The sequence below is a fragment of the Talpa europaea genome, assembly GCF_964194135.1.
Source record: "Talpa europaea genome assembly, chromosome: 14".
NCBI lineage: Eukaryota > Metazoa > Chordata > Mammalia > Eulipotyphla > Talpidae > Talpa > Talpa europaea.
Genome location: NC_140082.1, coordinates 37,265,397 through 37,286,169, shown reverse-complemented (window position 1 = coordinate 37,286,169; position 20,773 = coordinate 37,265,397). Strand labels below are relative to the sequence as shown.

At 47.2% G+C, this 20,773-nt stretch overlaps 1 protein-coding gene across 3 annotated transcripts in view; it reads left to right on the top strand.

The window, feature by feature from the left end:
* Positions 1-12,878: 12,878 nt before the first annotated feature.
* Positions 12,879-20,773, top strand: part of PFKP (phosphofructokinase, platelet) — a gene marked incomplete at its 5' end in the record, with an annotated part of 53,811 nt that continues 45,916 nt past the window's right edge. For all 3 annotated transcript variants that reach the window (XM_084253295.1, XM_084253294.1, XM_084253293.1), the window contains one exon: positions 12,879-12,987. In XM_084253295.1, the coding sequence (XP_084109421.1) occupies positions 12,879-12,987 (109 nt within the window). The remainder of the gene's footprint in view (positions 12,988-20,773) is intronic.

Below are 20,773 nucleotides of genomic sequence, written 5' to 3'. Positions count from 1 at the left end.
AGCGCTCCACTGCCTGCACCACCAGGGAGGCCCTGAAGGTCATTTCTATAAGAAAGTCACTTCCTCCCTAAAAGAGGAATTGAAAAATAAATCCTTTGTTTGTGAAGCACTATGACATGACATGTATATGTGGAAATACCAATTCTCTGTTTCTCATTCTCACTCACTCATGCTCATGTGCACGTAAGCACTTTTGCACACACACACACACACACACACACACTGGTGCTACTCAAACACATTGCTGTTTAATTATTTCAAGCTCAATGTCATGTGGGTTAAACAGGATTATAAAACATCTGAGACTTAATGATTATATTTATATATTGACTGACCAGATGTATAATGAGAACTATTTAGTAGAGGTTCTCTGTAACATTACTGTAATGTGTATCTGCAGCCTATAGCATGATGGATAATTACTGTTTTTAACAGGATACCACATCTGTGCTGGTTAGCATTCCCCTTCAGAATCACAGGGAGTTTTCAATAAATTTGAAACTTAGGATTCTGAAAAAAAATTGTCCTATTTTTGCAAGTAACTGCATTTATTATTGCAAATTTGTGACTGTGTAAATCATTTCCTGCTAAAGGAAAATATTTTATATAGTGTAGGGTAAATGATTTTCAGGCTTTTCTGCCCTCCTTACATTAGAATTGCCCTGCCTGATGGGGCACCTGCATTTTGCTACATTGTTATAAGTTGTGTTGTTTACTTCTGTGGGTCATGGCAGTAGTATTGAGATATTACCAAGAGAAGCAGAGGCAGGAGAGTACAGGAGAGAGAAGGGGAAAAAGAATGCCAGAGAAGCCCAGAGTGAAGACGTTGGGGAGGCGGGGCTTAGAGGCCTTGCAGCCTCCTGGCAACCCTGCCTGCCGTGTACCTGATTGCTGCACTACATGTAAAAAAGCTCAATAAAAGCCTGAGAAAGCCACTGAGGGCTCCAGGACTTCTCCTTTACCTGTTTTGCTGGGATCATAGATAGAACCAGCTCTGTGGCCTTCCTGCAACTGCAATAGATGTATTGCTTATAAACCATTAAGTGATAATGAGTCAATTCACTTTCAAAGCAAATGTGTTGGAGCATAAGATACAGTTACATAGTTTTGGTCTTAATGATTTCCCTTTGAATTAAAGAGTTTACAGGTATCCATACTCTCATATCACACAGCACACAACACACACCATCCTGGTCTTTTGTGCACATATGTCCTTTGCAAAGAAAAGAGTATTTTCTGGAGCATTTTAAAGCATTTTAAATGTAGCCTTATGTTTACTCAGGGATGGGGAGGCCCACAGGGGCCTCCCCAGATCAGGAGATGATGCCACTGAATAGTTGGTTACTTGCCATTCCCAGGAGTGGGGACCTGCCTAGCAGTGCAGGGCAATGTGGGAAGCACAGGGACAACCAGGAGTCAGAGGCTGGGAGAGGAATGTGGACTTGAGCCTTTTTTTGTGGTCTCCTTGGGAAGGAACCAGAGAAGCAGGTGAGCAAGTTTAGATTAGCTGGTTTGAGTAATTTTAGTGGGTTCTGGGTTTGGGACTGTTCTCAATGGTTACATTCCGGATCTGGGTGATTAGGGCAGGTGCAAGGGCTCCAGGGCATACAGGGGCTTCACAGAGGAGGAGCTTAGGGTACAGATGCTAGACTTGTCAATTTGCATTGAAAGGCTCTGTATGGTACTGTATGGTACAAATCCCAAACCATTTCCAGGAATTTGTTGACCCTGGGAGGGGCAGACCTTCCAGGGTCAGCAAGGCTCCGAATGTCGAAGCACCAAAATAAAAGGAACTGTTTAATACAATAATAAAGTGTAGGTTACCTGATGCCTAGAAGGATACATTTCAGAGCCTTATGGAATAAATCTCCCAGAAGAAATGAGAAAGTGCAATTTTAGTCAAAGGTGAATACAAATGATAAGCAAACCCATAGCTAGGGAGAGATGAGAGGAAGAAAACAGAAAAAAATGGGACTCCGGAGCAGTGAAAGAACCATGTAATGTGACAGTTTGAATCTTTTAGACTCTAGAATATTCATCAACATTCATATTCATCAATATTCATAACACATCAGAAAACACAAACATCAAATACTGAGGAATTTTAAAAAATGGTATTTTCCATACTAGTCCATGAAAATATATATAATATTCCAATTATATAAAATTCTAAAAAGTGCAAATAAATATATAGTAACCTCAGCATTTTTTGAGAGGTTGGTGGGGGTAAAGGAGTGAGGCACAGGAATCTTAGGGTGATGGATACTGCCATTTTCTTGATGGTGGTCTGAGTTTTACCTATGTGTGGATATGTCAGAACTCACTCATTTTAGGCTTAAATATACATTTTGGCATTTATCAATTATGCTTCAATAAATCTGTAAAAAAAAAAGGAAACAGGAAGAATTATAAGAACAAAAAATCAAATATACATTGTCCAAATTTGATCCCCAAAATATACAAAAAGACTACCTTTGGATTTGGAGGCAGACAGAGTCATCCTTAAATATAGAGCTCAGAGGTAGTTCTGTAAATGTTGTCATCCTAAAAAAGCAATAAATATTCAAAGTTGGTTACTATTTATTTCTAAAGCCATACTAGGCTTTAGAATGAGGAAGCACACCATATTGATTGCAAGGAGCAATACGGTCTATTGCCTTACAGGACCCTGTTTTAAAAAATCCAGGGAGGGCCTCCCCGGTGGCGCAGCGGTTGAGCGCTGGGTTACTAAGCTGCCTGCGGCCTCTGAGGCACCGGTTCAATCCCCGGCTGCTCCCCGGCAACCGGAGTAGGATCCCACATGGCATGCAGACCTCTCCTGCCTCCCGCTGCTCCCCTCAGCAGTGTACTTCGGTCCTTCTGCCTGCTCTGCTCCCTGCTCTGGCTCTGGTGAATTCTTTCACCCTCCCGCGCTTCTGACTGTACCCAGTGCATGTATAAACAAAACAAACAAACAAAATAAATAAATAAATAAAACATGCCTCTATTAAAATAAATAAATAAATAAATAAAAATAAAAAATCCAGGGAGATCTCCAAATCCATTCTTTGAGGAAAGCATTATCTTCTAATTTTTTTAAGATTTATTTATTTATGAATACAAGAGCTGGGGTGCAGGCCAGAGATGAAGGGGGTGAGAGGATTCACCAGAGACAGATCGGGAGCAGAACAGGCATATTGAAATACACTGCTGAGGGGAGCAGTGGGCGAGACAGGAGAGGTCTGCTACGCTATGTGGCTGCTCCCTGGCTGGCTGGGTATTGAACTTGTGCTACAGAGATTGCGGACTGCTTCATAGTGTGGTGCTTAACCCCTTGAGCCACCGGGGAAGCCCCGCTTCTACTTTTTTAATGAAATATAATTGTTGGTCAAATGGTACAAATTTTCCATTATGAGATGAGTAAGTCCTAACTGTGGCTAACGGTACCAAAATGTGTACTTGCTGAAAGGTATTAATACTCCCCTAATTTTTATCTGGAGTTAACATCACTATTGTCAAGACTCAGGTGCACGACTAGAAAGAAAGCAGGGTTCTGGCGCCATCGTGTGGAGATGCTGGACAAGGCTCAGCTCAGAGGCTGGTGTATGTGTCAGAGGAAGAATTGCTGCACAAAGGGGGTGTACAGTGCTGTTGTGTAAAGACTAGGAGTCTCCTTCAGAAACTTAGGTCATTTCTTAATCAACACAAAATGATGAGAGTGCTTTAATATGTATAAGGATGATATGGAGAATCCTGTTCAAATGAAGTATCTCTAAGACTCCCAAGAAGGATGTCAACCCCACTTTTGGTGAAAGATGAAACAATTCCCAAATGGCTATTTTGAATAATATCTTAAGATTAATCTAAAAAATAACATCACACACACACACACACACACACACACACACCTCCTTTCTCTGACCACAGTGAAAAACCGTGGCTTTGTCAAGTTCACAGCATGGCTTGGGGTTAAGATGGAGACTTAGTGTTCCCAGCTGTCACGAGGGGCAGACAGGCACTTCCCCAGTTGCCAGAAATTAATGACATCCCACCACCTGCTTGAGATGTCGCTTTCTCAATATTCCAGTCAAGGTGTCATTTCTATCAAACTTATTAATTTGAAATTACTCATCAAAAATGTATATGATTTCAATTTTCGAGCCTTAGTTAGCCAGGGTACAGAGCAAAGACAAAGAGTCTAGATTCCTGTCAGTTGCCTCATAATAAAAAGTTTGATGCAGACTCAGCTCGGGGAACTTTCGGAAAAGACCACCCCTCGTGAACACTGCTCAGAATGATCCGACCCCCTCCCCAAAAGCAGGCACTGCAGTGGGGTGAAGTCTGTTTGAAATGCATGGCTCATAACGAATTGGCATCTCCCCCGTGAGCACTGACGCTGAGTCCATCCTGCTCTTTGTCCTACAAACAGGGCCCTTTGGGACAGGTCCCAGCTTCCAGAAGTAACAAGAAGGCAACTGAGCTGGAACAGAAAGGGGTGGGGGGGGAAGGGGGAAAGGAGATGAGTTGGGAGGAGAGAAAGAGGGGAGGGGTGAATAAGACTCTGTGTCCCACATCAGCAAAGGACTTCCCAGTGTTTTTTTAAATAACAGCTTTCACTGAAATGTATCACTCAAACCATTTTTTAAAATTATGAATACCACAAAGAAATTCACCTTCTTTGTCCACGTGGAGATAAGGCGGTTGGAATTAGTTGCACAGTCACTCTTAGCGAGTGTGATACATTTCTGCTGTGCCCTTCATAGCATGAAGGCATGAGCTGCGCACCCCACCAGGTGGATACTCAGCTCCCTGGCCTGGCAGCCACCACCACTTGCTAGAAGAGGCTCTGATGTCCTGGCTTCTGTGACCCCAGGGACCTCACCTATGCACCCTGTGCTGCTCAAATGTTCTGCTCTCCCCGCCTCCACCCCTGGTCTTGGGAGCCTGCCTGAGGAGACTGGACAGATCCAAGGGTCCCAGGCCACTCCCAGCTCACTGCCTGGCCATACAAGGAAGTCAGGTTTCTGCTCCCAGGCCCGCAGGAGGCGGGGAGGGTTTGGAGGATGGGGTAAACACAGCCTCTCCCCTCCTGCCAACAGGCCAGCTTTGCGCCCAAACACGTCCTTTGCTGAAAGTTGCAAATCCTCACTTAACGAACACTTGGCCTTCCTGGAATAACCATGGCCTCAGGTCTGGCAGAAGGGGCTATGCATTAATTTTAGCACTTAACCTGATGAGAAAATATATTATTGAGCAAATAAATATAATAAAGATTCCAGCAGAACTTCCAGCCCAGGTGCAATGAACATTCCAATGCAGGCATAATTAACAAGTTTGCTTACTTACAGCTCCTTCCCTTTCAAGATTCATGGCCAGGACCTCAGCACTCTTATCTACAAGGTGGGGCAGCCAACTAGCTGGTCTCTCTCTCCAAAGCCATCCCTGAATGCCTGCCTCTTTCCCCCCTTGTCTTGCCCCCCTTGTCTGGGGACTTTGCTGCAAATGGTGGTGCCTGCTCAAAAACAATGTTATCAATGTAACAGATATGGAGACAGTTGTGTATAAAAGGAACCCTTGGTCTTTAAACCGATGCTCAGACCTTATGGGGCTCCCTAGGTCTGGGACCTCATGCATGAGTAATAAAGCTTCTCCTGACCTCACCTTTCCTGAAGTACCGCTTGTTCTTCCTCTGCCTGGGTGAAAGGCTAGAATTTTTCTACAACAAACCTAGTGCTCAGATACTCAGCCTGTACGTCCTTTGCCCAGGGCTACCCAGTGGGGCATGGGGACTCCTCTGGCCTCCACAGAGAAGCTGTGACTCCACAGTGGAAAGACAGCGTTTCCTGATCTGTAACTTAACCCTGGACTCTTGCTCAACTCGGTGAGTCTGAAGTGCCAACTCTCAGGGCCTCTCCTCCCTCCACCTGCCAGGTAGCAGCCAGCAGTCCACACAGGTGTTCTTTCTCGCGCACTTGCGCTGTCGCTCTCCCCCCCCCCCCCCCCCGCCACACTACATGGTTGTCTCCCAGCCACACATGTTCTTTCTGGACACCTCTTCCAGAACAGCCCTGCCCTGCCATGTGATACCTTCTCAGTGCACAGCACACCTCTCTCTGTCTCTTTGTCTCTGTTTCCCTCTTTCTCTGTGTCTTTGTGTCTCTGTTCACACCCACCCCCACCCCCCACATTTAACACTTTGGTGGGAAACGCCCTCCAGGGACTCCTGCTTCCTTCCCTCTTAGTCCACGTGCATCTAATTGCCACTGATCTTCATCAGGTCCCAGCTACTCCAGAGTCTGGAAAAGACCACGGCACCTCCAACAGATCCTGTTGTGCTATGTCTTATCAATAGAGTTAAGGGAAAAAATTCTGCAAACCTATTAACCGGAAAGCAGACCCTACAGAGAAACTTGGTGTTTCCTTTCCTTCCCTCTATCTTGGTTCTGAGTCCAGGAAGCTCACAGCCGAACATGACCCAGTGGCAGCCATGCTGCCCTGAGACTGTTTCTACCAGCCCACAGTCGCCTCATCATCTAACTTTCTGCTTGCCCTTGAGTCACCTCTCTTTATGCATGTGCTTCACTTTGGTTGTCTGACTTTTAAAAATCTGAGTAAGTTTGAGAAGAAAGTTCTGAGCCCTCCACTGAGGTCATACTCTTGGAGCCTGAGTGGAAGGCCAATGGCCAAGTAGCGGCAGAGCCCAAGCCGGTCACCGGGGGGACAAAGGTTTCCATGCTCAGACACTGCAGGCAGTGTGTCCCAGCCAAGCAGGCAGAGGTCAAGTGAGGCCAGGACAGAGAATGGCTGCTTGGTCCCAGTCCCTGGCGCTGCTCTGAGGCTGGGTGAGGAGCACCGGCCAGGGTCCCTCAGATCTGCAGGTGGGAGAACCAGTCTGCTCAGACAGAGCTCTAGGAGCTTCCTCCCCTGCAGAGCAAGGACAGGGCCCACGAAGAGGGGGAGAGGAGCTCCAGTTATTGTCTGCTTTGGATAGTCATGCCTGAGTGAATCCTCAGTAATTCCCAGCTAGACAAATTAACTTAGTGTTTCTAATAACCAATTACACTGGCTCCAGTAAACGTCGACTTCCTTGCTAATGGCAATAATTCCTCAGTCTTTCCCTGCACTTCTTGCTGGGTCTAAGCAGAGCCATTTTAATGTCAGATGTGAAATGGAAGCTGGAAGCAGAAGAACGGGCAAGAAGCCATGTGCAGCAAGCACAAAGGAAAAAACAGACCAAAAACACTAGGGCAATAGGAAGATGAGGACAGCAGAGAGATGTCTAGTGACAAGAATTGGCAGGACTTCTATCTTGATTAGTAAAACTAGGTTCAAAGGTAAGTTTGGTCCCAGGATTTTCCCTTCGTCACCTGTCAAGCAGTTAACGTGAGGGGCAAGTTAATAAGAATCTCACACAGGGACCTGTCAGAGGGCTTTGTATTTGCCCCCAGATGCCCTCTGAGTCATGAATACATGTCATTTTACCAAGAACGTCTCTCTCTTTCTACAGAAACATCTTTCTCTCTTTTGGAGACTCTTCAAACAAAAAGATAGCAAAAAAATAAACACTAGAAAATAATGAGGCCTGTGCAGCTGACCCTAACCCTAACTGACACCTCCTATTTTGAGTTTATGACCTTTTCTGATCTGATCGCTTAGGTAATGTTATTCAAATAGTGCTTTTTAACATACTATATAATAAAATAATAAACACTGAAATTTTTAAAGGAAGAGACAAGACTTGGAAATTGTGCACTAGCATTGAAAGCAGACTATGGGCCCCAGAGTTCAATTGCAAGGCAAAACTAAAAAAAAAAAAAAAAAAAAGAACTGATTCTGCCCAAGAGCAACAGTGAAAACGCAACTATTTTCCTTCCACATGTGTCCATAGTGGAGGATGGGGGACTGTCAGGTTCTGTTTTGTCCAGCTACTGCAGAATCATCTATCAGTTTGTCCCTTCATGTCTGTAGGTATCCAGATCGAATCAGGGCTTGGCAGAGTGCCTTCATGAATCAATAATTCTGAGTCAGAATGCGATAAACACACAGACACAAAATGGGAAGGAGTTTGGAGAAGGAACTGATGACTGCTCATGGAAACGTCACATAAGACTTTGGTTGGGAGAATTCCATTTGGGAGCAAGGCCTCCAGGCAGAGAGGGGCTGTATCCCCACTCCAGGATGGACCACCTCTGCAGACAAGCGTGGGGACACCTTCTCTCTCTCTGTTATGTTGAAAAAACCTTGAAGGCAGTGGTAGGTTTCAATATCAGTCTCCCATAAGCAATTTCAAAAGGCAATAAGGGATGAGATGGAGTAGGCAGTACAGTTTAAGACCTGAAAAATTTTATTGCTAGAGTGCCTTAGGTTCAGATATCAGGGGCATAACTTGACCTCAGCCAGACTACTTCCCCACTACTTCCCCACTACAGCCAGACTACTTCCCCTAATGCTCTCTTTTAGAAAACGAGGAGGGTGAATTGTGTGATCATTAAAGCCCCTTCCACTTCCTGTGAGTTTCCAGGGAAACACAGGTACCTAAAATATTAGAAATTGGCATAAACTATAAGTAAGAAACGTGTCAGTTAGGGTTAGCTTCACTGCAGAAAATAGATAACTCAAGCTAAGCATAAAGGTCTATCCTTTCACAGCAAAGGAGTCTAAAGAAAGGCAATCTTTAGTTGTTCAACAGATCCACAAAGTTCTCAGAGCCAAGCTTCTTTTACAGTTCCCTCTGCTACATTTATCAATGACCGTATCTTCTACATCACCTCATGCTCCATAAAAGGTGACGTGGATTCTGCAATCACAGCTGCATTCCAACAGTAGCACTTGGTTTGACTCATTCTAAGGAGTCTTTCTGGAAATCCTATTGCATAATTCCACTTTATTGCCTGAGCTGGACTAGAGTCACTTGGCCACACCCATCGGCACAGAAGGAACAGCCTTTCCCCAGCCCAGGGAGGGGAAATGAACTGAGTCCATCACAATAGCCTCTTCATTGCTCTTTGAATGGTGAGTGGTGGACTTGTAGGTTGTCACAAGAATATCAGGGTCAAGGAGCAGAGACGGATGCGTTGGATGAATTATTAGGATATTAAGTAAATCGCCCTCACCACAGCAAGGCCTGCTTGATAAAAATACCCTATTCCTGGCAGTTTTCCCATGTTCTTTTTCATCTGAGTTTGGAAGATGTTTATGTCAACTACATGTAATCTATGTGGAAAAAAAGCTTTTGTTTCCCTTAAAGATAATTCAAGAATGAATTAATTAAGTTTGGGAAGAGAAGGATAAGACCCACCTGGAATGTACAACCAGATGTTTAAACTTTTAGACAAGATTGGGAGAAATTAAGGCATGGTCCTGAAGATGCTTCCTTGTGTCTGAAATTTTAAAAATTGTGACACTTCAACCAAATGTCTTTGCTCTGAAACTTTCCAAGGAAGTTATCATGAGCTTGGCTCCTTTGGAAAGAGCCACCTTTTTGATGCCAACAAAGCATTCAGATCTGACTGACTGCATGGCATAAGTACTTCAAATGTTTTCTCTTCCAGAACTCTCTGGGATATGGAAAACAAGAGGCTACAATCCAGGGTAATAAAAATGTTAAATGAGCCAAACATTTGAAGGCAGGAAAACCTTGTGATGCATGTCTATTACTTGACATTTCATCTGCCCCAAAACAAGGCTAAATGATGGGTTTCTTGTTGTAACTGTGAGGTGAGGAGACCCCAAAGCTCTCTAATTATTAAGAAATGGGGGAAAAAATTCTACAGTGTTTTGACTGATAATATGATATGCATAAAATGCTTTTGATCTTCATTTGTATTCACCATAATATTTTGTATTCTGCAATACCACTATGTAAAATAGCAACAACAAAAAATGCAACCAAAGAAAATCTTCTGGGGGGAAGGGATTAAAGAATGCCACCATGCAGTTTGGAGAAACTGAGAAACAAGAAATAGTTGAGTGATAATTTTCAAACGGTCATCGTATGGAGATAGCTAGAGCAGTGATGAGGCTCCTCAATAGTGTTGCAGGAAGAAGGGAGCAGAGATCTGAGAGCAAAGCCAATATCCCCACTGACGCAGGACCAAGGACACCCAATCTTCCCTGGGGATGGGGCTCAATGACCTGTGTGGGCTTCTAAGGTGAGAGTGGGTCCCTATGGAGATAGTGAAGAGAATCCCCTCGTCTGCCTCCGGGCAGCCTTACCTGGCCTGTTGCCAAGCTCACTGCATGTGACATGCCGCTCTATGACTAACTGCAGAAGTCTGTGGCTTGTATCAGGATCTGAAAAAGTTGAAACTTGCTAGACCCTGGCATGCGTCTCTCACTGCTCAATGTTTAGCCATTTGCAAGCATTATTGTTCAGAGCTTGGATATTTCAGTGTGTTTGTATTTAAACGCCTAGGCCTTGAACCATTTGGTTTTGATAAGAAAGTAAGGGGCCTTTAAGAATCAGTCATTGTAAACCCAATCTTGTAATGCCCAGGGAAGGTTTGAAGTTCTGTTTGGGGGCAATATGCAAATTGATATTCTGATTTAGCATTTCACAACTAAAATATAACCCATCTAACCTGACCATGTGTGCCAGTCACACGGTCAGGGATTTCCAGAGAAACAAGACCAGTGGTGTATATAGAGGGACAGATGTAAGAGAATATTCACTCAAGAAATGGGCTGATGTGTTGGCAGGGGCCGAGAAGGCCCGTGATCTACCCTCTGCAGCTGGAAACCTGGTGGTGGAGTGACACAGACTGAGCCTGAAGGCCTGAGGACCAGGAGCGCTAATGTCCAAGAGTCAGAGAACCTGGACAGGCCAGCCCAAGCAGACAGCAAATTCTCCTTTCCTCTCTCTGCCTTTTGTTCTGTTAGGTCCTCAGTAGGCTGAATGGAGTCCACCCACATGGGGAAGACCACCTGCTTTACTGAGTCCACTGGTTCAAATGCTAATCTCATCCAAGAACGTCCTCCCAGAAGCACTCAGAAATAACATTTGGCCAGGTATCTTGGCCCCCCCATGACCCAGTCAAGAATCAGGCTGACGCATAAATTAAAGCTCACACTGTAACAGGCTCAGAGAAGGAGTTGGAGCGGGAGGTGAATCTAGCTGGAGGCAAGCATCCAAACTAAATTTTTTATGCCCCGCCTCCACATTTTGCCTCAGGGAGCTGTATAGCAAATAGCTTGTTTAGGCTGCGAATAGGGGCTTCTCCCAGTTAATAGAGCCACCCTTTTCTGAGTGCCTCTTTTCCATTCCTGTTCATTGGACATTTATTTTGCATCCAGAGCTGTGCCATCCCTGCCACAAACTGCCCATGGCCCCTTTATGGAACAATTTTGGGGGCTACCTGAACCACAAACCCAGAGCTAGGTGCCCCCTGGCCTACATCCCAAGTGGGAGTGGGCTCCATCTCAGTGGCAGGTGCTGGCACCAGATGAAGCTCTGCAAAAATTCAGTTTGTTGTTAATCACCCACTATACTGGTGGGTGAATTACAATTTCACTTTGGGGGTTTTCCAACAGAACTAGGAGCCTCAGCTGACAACAAGGAGCAGTTCAGGTTTCCTTAGGTAAGAACTGTCCTTAGGCAGACATCTGTGCTCTCCTGGCTAATGTGCCTTTGCTCTCCTGGCTAATGCGCCCTGGCTAATGTGCCTTTGCTTATCTCCAAAGCCAAGCCTTTCCTGTGCTGTCTCCATGCCCCACAGGCCCTCTAGTGCCTAGGCCTGGTCCAGAGTCATGTAGCTGCAGAGCTCCCCGGATTCACTTTTTGCCTTTCATCCTGGGCGGGTAACCAGGGCACCCCAGTCCCTGAGGGCACAGGCCTCGGTTGTTGCCAGGCAGCAATGCCCACGTTTGTCCACCAGTTGGAGAACCCCCTAACATGCCTTTTCTCGACCTGAGGGTGTAGCCTGGGGAAGCTGGAGGAATATGTGGGCTTCTCTGAGGTTCCAGAGCACAGCCCCCCTGGAGGAATCACGCGGGAAGAGGGTTCAGGCCCACCACTATGTACGGTAAGGAAAAAATGTCAGGCTTTTCTGCCCTCCCGCCATCAGGATAGATGATGAATCCTTGCGGTCCTGAATGCATGCCTGATGGCGGACACCTGGAATAGGGTGTGGGCATAGGTAGATGGGATTCACCTGGGCTAAGACTTTGCTTTTTAAGGATGGCGTCACGGGACACCAGTAGAAGCCAAAAGAGAAGCCGAGAAGGAAGCAGAGAAGCCAAATGCGGAGGCCGAGAGAAGGCCAGAGAGCCCAAAATGAGGACCTGCTGGGGGCTGGGAGGCCTGCGAGCCTACTGGCCCCCCAGCGCCCCTGCCTGCCATGTACCTAGTAATCCCAATAAAAACCTGCAAACCCACTGAGGACTCTGACTCCTCCTTTACCTGGTCTGCTGGATCCTAGAAAACCTGCACGGTGGCCATTCCTGACCCTACAACTATCTCTAGCTTTGCTCCTCCCACCTATGATGCTCCCCTCAACTGCCATGGTCCCACCCACCTAGGGTACCCCTCCCCACTAGCCGCATCCCTTTCTTGTTTTCCTCCCCCCACCTGTGGTGCTTTCCCTGCCCTCTGGGATACGTGCCCCTAACGATGCTCCCCCGCTGCCCACCTGTGGCGCTCAGCGTCTGCGCTACTCCCACCCACCTGTGGTGCTCAGTCGGCGCCGGTTCGTGATCCTCCACCTGCTATACACCCAACCACCTTGCACCCCCTCCCAAGGCGCTTCCCCAGTGGGCCACTCCGGGCGCACGCGACCCGCCCCTCTCTGCCCATTGGCCCGCGGGCGCAGCGGGCGGGGCGGCGGTTCCAAGGAACCGCGGCGCGGGCGGGGCGCACTGCCCGCTGAGCACCCGGCGCGTCGCTGTCTCCAGGCCTCCTAGCCATGGACGACGAGGACTCGAGCCGCAAAGTCTCCCTCCGAAGGTTCCTGGAGCAGCTCTCCGGGGCTGGCAAGGCCATCGGAGTGCTGACCAGCGGCGGGGATGCCCAGGGTGAGCGACCGCCTAGCCCAACCCGGAGGCGAGAGGGTTGCGGGGCGAGGCGGGTGGGGGCTGGGGAGGAAAGAGAGGGAGGCGGAGGAAAAGGGATGGTGGGATCCGAAAGAAGAGGTGGGGACACCTGCAGGAAGAGATGGGGACACCTGGAAGAAGAGATGGGGGCACCTAGGAGTGGGAATGGCAATAGAAGGACGAAGGATGCGGGCCACAAGGAAAAAGGATGTGGGGCACAGGGAGAGGGGATGGGGAACAGGGCAAGGGTAGACAATTGATGGGGGTACCGGGGATTAGCAGGGGTGGGGGCGAGGATTAGCGGGGATTAGCGCCGGGGTGGGGGCGAGGGGAGCAGGGCGAAACAAATAGGGAGTGCCAGGGATAGACCCAGGGGAGGGAAGCCCCGGTGCAGGAGCCGCAGGGGTGCCTTCCGGGCTGCGGGCGCGTGGGTGCAACCTCTGAAGTGGCCACTGTGCGGGCAGAGAGGAGCAAGGGAAGTGGCTGTAGGATCCTTTATCAGGAAGCTCAAATAATTTTTTCATCTCCACGTTTGTTTTTTAAATTGGAACTGGCGCGGGAGTCACCCGGAATCCCTCGAATATCATTCCTCCCTGAGTCACAGGATGGGGTCGGACGCCCCTCCTTAAGCTTGGTCTTCCCGCCGCCCCACTCTCTGCGGGAGGAAAACGGCCGGGTTCCCGGCGCGCCCCCCGCGCACTCGCGCCCCGGGCGCGGCGCAGGCTGGGGCCCGCGGCTGCTGCATTGCGGGCCGTAGCGGGCGCGTTGGGGTCCTGCGGGGGTTGCCCCTCTGGCCCCGCACGTCCTCGTGTTTCCGCTGGGTGATTTTTCAGAAGGGCTTGTGCGGCTCTGATCTCCAGTTAGCTTCCGGCTGGTGACAAAACTGAAAACTAAAATGGATCTTTAGGCCCTTCTTGCCGGCCTCCCTGGATGGGGAGGGCCGGGAAGCGAGGCGGGAACTCCGGGGATGCCACAGCTCTCGAGACACGATTCCAGGCACCACCACCACCCCCAACACACACACACACACACACACACACACGCCACCACCACCACGCAATGTGGAGGCTGATTTCGGGGAAGGGTGGGGGTGAGACCCCAACCCCAGATCCTGTAGACTCACGAAGAGGATATTTAAATTTAGGGCCGGGGTGAGGGCTGTGGGATCCGCGACATGGCTGTTCTACTGGTGGTGGGAACGCAGGATATCTTAGACCGTGGGGTTTCTGGGGCCAGGTGAAAGCTTGGGTAATGCAGAAACAATCGCTAGAAGGCAGACGTCTGTGCCTTCCTGGCTAATGCGCCTCTGGAGCTGAAGGATCACGCCGGCTTAAAACAGTCCCAGAGCTGGGTTTTGGTTTTCATTTCCCCTGTTCCTTGCACTCCCGCACTCCAGATCAGCTCAGAGTCCCTGATGCTTTCTTTTCGTATGTTTCAAGGCTGCGCACGATGGAGAGATGCTCGGGGAATGCATCTGGCACTCTGGCCCTCAGCCCACCCTGCGGGCTGACCTTCCCCTCGCCCTTGAGCCGGGAAGGGCGGGGCCGGCGCGGGTGTGGCGGGTCGGGGCTCTGGGGCCGCCCCGCCTGCCTACGTGATGCCTGGCCCGTCGCTGCCTGCAGGTCCTGCTTGGTGCTCTGGGCCTTAGGCACCTGCTACATGTGGGCAACAGCCGTGGGGACATGCGCCCCTTTGGCTCACAGAGTCCCCTAGCCTGGGTCCCTTGCAAAGCCTAATAAAGACGTGAATTGGCTGAGAGGACAGTCAACCGGCCTTGACTCCACAGGTCAGAGGTGTCCGAAGGAAGCAGGGATGTTCTCATTTGGTGTAATAGTGAAGTGATTCCCAGCATAAACGTTGCAGGGGGGCCGGGTAAAAAAGTGATATGGCAAAGACTGGGGTTGGGGAAATAGAGGCTTGAGATAGATGACTTGGCCCTGAGGTGCTCTAGGAACAGTAGGGGTCTCCATGAAGCTGAGAGTGGCTTCCCTGTCACATGGCTTCAGAAGCATTTGCCTCCCAGAACATGAGGCACGCAATTTAGGAAGCATCTTAGAGTGAACCTTATGCTGGGGCTCCAAAGACAGTGAGCCGTTAACACAGGAAGAGGAACTGATCTCTTTGGCCACAGACTTCAAGGTCAGAGTTTCAAGGTTATTTAGAATGAAGGTGCTGTGTCTGTTGACAAAATGTTTGTGGGTCATTTTTTTTTTTTTTGAGTCTTTGTCCAAAAGTTTGCTTAACTACCTGGTGGTGCAATAGACAGAATCAGTCTTGTCTGTTACCTACGCTGGCCCTGCCACCTGTGAGCTGTCATAAATACAGAAGGCGGTAAGTCCACATTCTTCTCCACAGTGGAAAAGGATCCTTTTGAGATTCTTTTTCTGAGGATTATCATCTGAGAATTGCCATGGTCGGTATCTGCCAGGTGAGTGGGAGATGCTGGTCTCAGCAGGTGCACCTGTGAGCGTTTCCTGCTCTCAGCTGCCCATTTGGGCTGTGACCGGAAAGCCCACATGGCTGGTTGTGTGGGAATATCCCCAGACAGAACTCAGGCCGCTGGTCTGGTGTTTTCTTGGAATTCATGCCAAGCACGATCTGTTTTGATCCTGCTCCCTGTTGATGGAGCGTCTGGATGCCTTTCTTTCTGAGAAAGTCGGCCCTGAGATGTGTTCCAAGAGTCTGGGATTAGTGGTAGCTAGTTTACAGACCCCTAGCAGAGGTTATTCTCAACACATTATTGGTTGCACTCTCATTCTTTGCTATTTTATCTTGATTCTAATTTATGTCAGTGCTGCATTTTCCCTACGATAGAAGAATTGTGCTGGTAAGCTAGTGAGCCAGGTGAATATATTCAAGTTCCACTTCAAGGGTATTTTTCTAATCAGATGTAAGAGTCTGATAAAACTCCATGTTGAGATGATTCTAGCTTCTGTTCTTCAGGTGCATTTTAGGCTCTGAGAGATTCACAGTTCTTATCTCAGGTCTAATTTTTCAACTCCAACATTCATATTTCTTTATTATTGAAGGTGGGTAGAAAGACTCAAAAAGAGATCAAAAGTGACTAGGTTAAGGTTCTACTCTGTGGCAGTTGCAACATTTAAACCAAGTTATTTTGTTCTTGATCCCAAATACTTACCAGTAGACCATGTTCTTTTAGCCAAGGTTATAAAGTCTAGTTATGGCTCAAAGGTGAGCAGACCTCAAAATACTCACAATTACAGAAAATTTCTTTTCCCAAACAGAGGGCAGCTGAAGCCTTGCGCCGCTCGATACCAAAGCGATATTCTGTTTTCCCAATGGAATTTATATGATTGCTTTTAAAAACCAGAACGTCCCCCATCTATATTCTGACTCCACCAACCCTGTCTCTAAGGAAGAGCCTTTCTGAGGCTAATTATTTTTCTGATTCTTTGGGTATTTTTCATTGTCACAAGGAATAGACGTCTGCAAATTTTAACTGATTTTTTTCACTAAAACAAATTCCACAAACCTGGATGGATAGATTCCCTGAGAGTCCACCCCCACACAATATTGTCTCACACGCCAAAAGTGACTCATGGTCTTGGACACAGAATGTGGGCTGTGGGAGGCCTGGTGCAGCCGAGAAGGCTGAGGAATCAAGGGCATCCTTACGCGGAGTGAACCTTCTTGCCTACCACAAAGGAAACCCTACTTATCATTATTTACAGAAAAATAATCTTATCATTATTTACAGGAATAATCCTCTGAGACAGGATCCTGGTAAGTGATAGGACCAGGCCACGTGGGAGTAGAGACCTGTGAACATTAACCAGTACGTTTTGGTGCCTAGTACACAGCATAGCCTTTCCAGGCCCTCAACCATCAGTGGAAGTAAACTATTTGTGGAAATTCCTGAAATCTCTCTAAGGAATCATGGACCACTTCCTTTCACAAAATGGCAAATGACTGACACTTCTAGCTGTCCTCTCTCATATCATTCAATGAATTTAAGCCTCGTGGAAAATGTAAGCCTAATGGAAAATACTCTGTTGTCCACAGAGCAATATGTGGAGATATTTATGCCTCTTGCTAAGCCCTGCTGACCTGTGCAAAAGGAAATTGAGAACAGTGCATCCTGGGAATGCAAATAAAATGTGTCACTCATTCAGTTGACGCTTAACAGCTGGGCATTTTTTGTGATCTTTCCAGAATAGCATGCTTTCCCTTTGGTTACAGAAAACCAAAAGCTTTTATATAGGACTCAGACCTTTTACCCAGGAATTTGGGGCTATTTAAATACTCTCTACCAACTGAGGGCCATGAGTAGCAATTACAAATACAATTAAGAAGATAGGAGAGGAACCTGGAAAAGGCAAACAGGAGCACAGCAGTGTCATCCATATTGTAATTAAGTTGAAAAGGTGTCTTTGGATAAAGAACAGATGGTCCTATGCTTAAAAAAAAAAAAAGTAGTTGTTACTCTTTTAAGGAACTTTGCATAGAGATATATTTTTATTTGACATGGAAGTATCTGCTAGGAGGTCCCGTTGCCCAGCCCCCCTTCTTTATTCTCCTTGTCTTCTCCACCTTGTAGTTAGTCTAGGGAATTACAGTAATTGTGCCTGTCAGGACAGAAGACAGTAGCAAATGCATGGCAGAGCTGTGTGCTGAGCAGCAAGAGGTATTTATAGATCCTTCCAGGTCCTGTTCTCCATGGTAGGGGGACAGGGTTTCCGGGTTTCACCTGCAAAATGAAGAAAGTGGGTCCTTCCATCTTGTCTGCTTCCTCCCTCCCACCCTTCTCTTTAATCACTATCTCCAGGCAGAGGAACTGGAGCAAAAGTAAAAAGGTGGCTGCCCTGATGAGAAAGTCACCAGCCCCACTGCCCCTGGGGCCCAGAACAGCATCCCCCTCTCGCTGCAGGGCTGGCTGAGACCAAACCAAGACTTCGTGGGTCTAGGGGAGCCCTGAGATTTGCCCTGGGTGCTGCTGGTCTCTCAGGTGGGGCTGGGATCACACGTGAGTCAAGGTTACGGGTGCTGAGACCCTGCCAGTTCAGACATGCCAGCAGTTTCATATGACCTTGTTGTTTCTCAACCTTGATGAAGATCTTGACAGGAAGATTAATGTAGAATGATTGATATAAAGTTATGTACATCAGGGAGCTGATCAGAAAATGCATTTGACAAGAAAGTGGTTACTAGGCTGGCGCAGGGTAGCCTCCTGCAGCCTTTCCTCCTGATTTTTTTCAGCTCTGGTTTCTAACAGGAAACCAGAGTTGCTGCCCTTTTTATTTAATCATCTGCAGGCTAGCAGTGGCCACCCCTGTGGAAGTCATGATCTCGTCAGGAGGAGGGGCCCTCTCCCTCAGAGAGTCATACCACCATGATGGCGCGGGCTGTCATACAAATCACAAGGTGCTGTTTCCAGAAGGAATCTGTTTCCCAGAGGATCTGGGGCAGCCAAGGGTCCAGGGCTTTCCACCTGGCCTACAAGGTGTGAGCTACAGAAAGGTGTAAGCAGATAGGAGGTTGGCAGAGGCTGGGAGGAAGCAGTCAGGGTGGAGATGGGTGAGGCTGGGGCAGGGTCAGGTAGTGAGGACTTTGATTTAGCTGTGTCTCCTGGAAGCCATGTGAAGGACTGGCTGCCTCTGATAAGAACAGCGTGCAGAGGGGAGAGAATACCGTGCTTAGGGGATCTTGGGGAGCAGGACTGGTCATAGGTGGAGGGTTGCAGGTGTGGAGCTGAGCACAAGGCAGGATGCCACCATGGAGGGGGCTGAGAGGCATGGGATGGATTTGTAAGTGGACAGTTTGACCTCAGGTAACACTCTTCTGTGCTGCATGAAAAAAGGAAGGGTGTGGGAGCAGAGGTGGAGACAGGTAAGTAGGGAAGATATTCTTTATCTAGTGCTGATGCTAGTGAATGATGGGAAATGCATCATGAAACAGGAAATAACTGCATTAGGTGTCTGGAATGGAACATCCAGCCCCTTTAATGAGAGAGATACAAGGAGTGTGTGGAGAGATGCAAGGAGTAGATTCAAACATGCTGTCGAATAGAAAAGAGGGAGCAGGGGGAATCCCCACTAGATAGGCAACTTTAAACTATCTAGTCACCCCATTAAAAAAATAAATAAGAGGAACAGGTGAAATTAATTTTAAGCATATTTCAATACACCATCATTATAAAGATGATTAATAAGATATTTCACACTTTTTCCAGGCTGTCTTTGAAATCCAGTGTGTATCTGACATGGTACATCTCAGTGTAGACAAGCCTCTTGTTGCCAATAACCATGGTAGCACACAGTGGGACTCCAGGGGCTTAGTGTCGCTCCTGTTTAGGGATCCACGCTGAATGTTGATGATGAAGTTTGAGTGACATGAAGGGGACAGCTGTGTTCTGGTGTCTGCGTCTGACTCTGGATGCAAGCATGTGTCAGGCACCCTCCCTGGTGACCCTGGAGTGTCCTCGTCCAGATGTTCCCTTGGCTGGCCTCCATCGTCACCTTCTCTCATTTTGTCTTGAATAGCACTTCTCAAGTAGATTGGCTTAGCTCCATAGTACCCACCTACTGCAGCCCCTCTCCACGTCCCGTGCTCTACTTAATCTTCCACTAGCACTTGTCCCTTTCTGCTACTGGGTCCCACCATGGCCAGGGCGTCCCCCTGATTGTCAACAAATCAGCCCTGGAAAAGAGTACTCAATAAATGGATGAGTACTGTACTCATAAATGGATGCATGAATGAGTAAATGAGTGAGAACCCCCTTATAAACTGACTTTTACCACAAAGTTGGGTGATTTGGATAGTGCAAGAGTCAGGAAAGCTCCCACTTAATAGCTTTGTTTCACAGGGATGTCAGCATTGAAGTACGTTCTCCTAGGATAGTTCCCCTCCCATGCCTAAATGATTAAACAGGAAGTTTTATGGAGAATTTTAGTAGCACCAGCAAGATTAGATATTTTCAGTGTGTTTTCTGACATATGCTAACATTTTGCTTTTGTGGAAGACAGTTGCGGAAAATCAGTCTAAGGCATAGAGAGAGCTGCAGAGACCTGACTCAGTCATAGCAAAGCAGTAATTCGAATGTGAAGACACCCTGGACCTGTGCCCCAGCGACCAAGTATACCATTACTACAAGCTCCACACTGTGCTGTCACCCTCAAAAAGATAAACAATGTTTGACCAGACCTACATGTCCACAAAAAAAAAAAATCCTTTAAGAAAAAGATCCTTAAGATTAATATTTTATGACACATATTTGTTGCATTTCTCACACATAGATTGCATCAGCTCATAGAGATGACAACCCCCTAAAAAATGTATGATCCTCAGGAATCTCACCTCAGAATGTTCAGTGATTGCCAGATACCAAGCTAAAACAAATACTTTGTTGTAGAATAATTAATGTCATTTTTCCATTGTTCTCTGCCCACCTTTTAAAAATACAAGCTGTTACCTATCTCAGGAAAGGTACAGCTGACCAGAAACTTTGTTACTATCCCTTGGGCTCATCCTCCTTTGATTCTGAAAATGAAACTCCTTTCACTTTTTCTTATCACAGTGGTGATTATTATTTCAGGCCACACTTTAGGATTCAGATGAAAACTCCATCGACTTAGGGAAAAATGAGTAAGAGGATGGAATAGTCTGAGTTTATTTTTCAAAAAGGAGTTTAATTATGGAAAAGTCAGGAATGGTTATGACTGCTGAGAACTATACAGGGAAAATGGCTCCAGGAGACCCAAAAGGATTCAGTAAGGAGGTTTACCACATAGGAAGTGTAATGAACCCAATT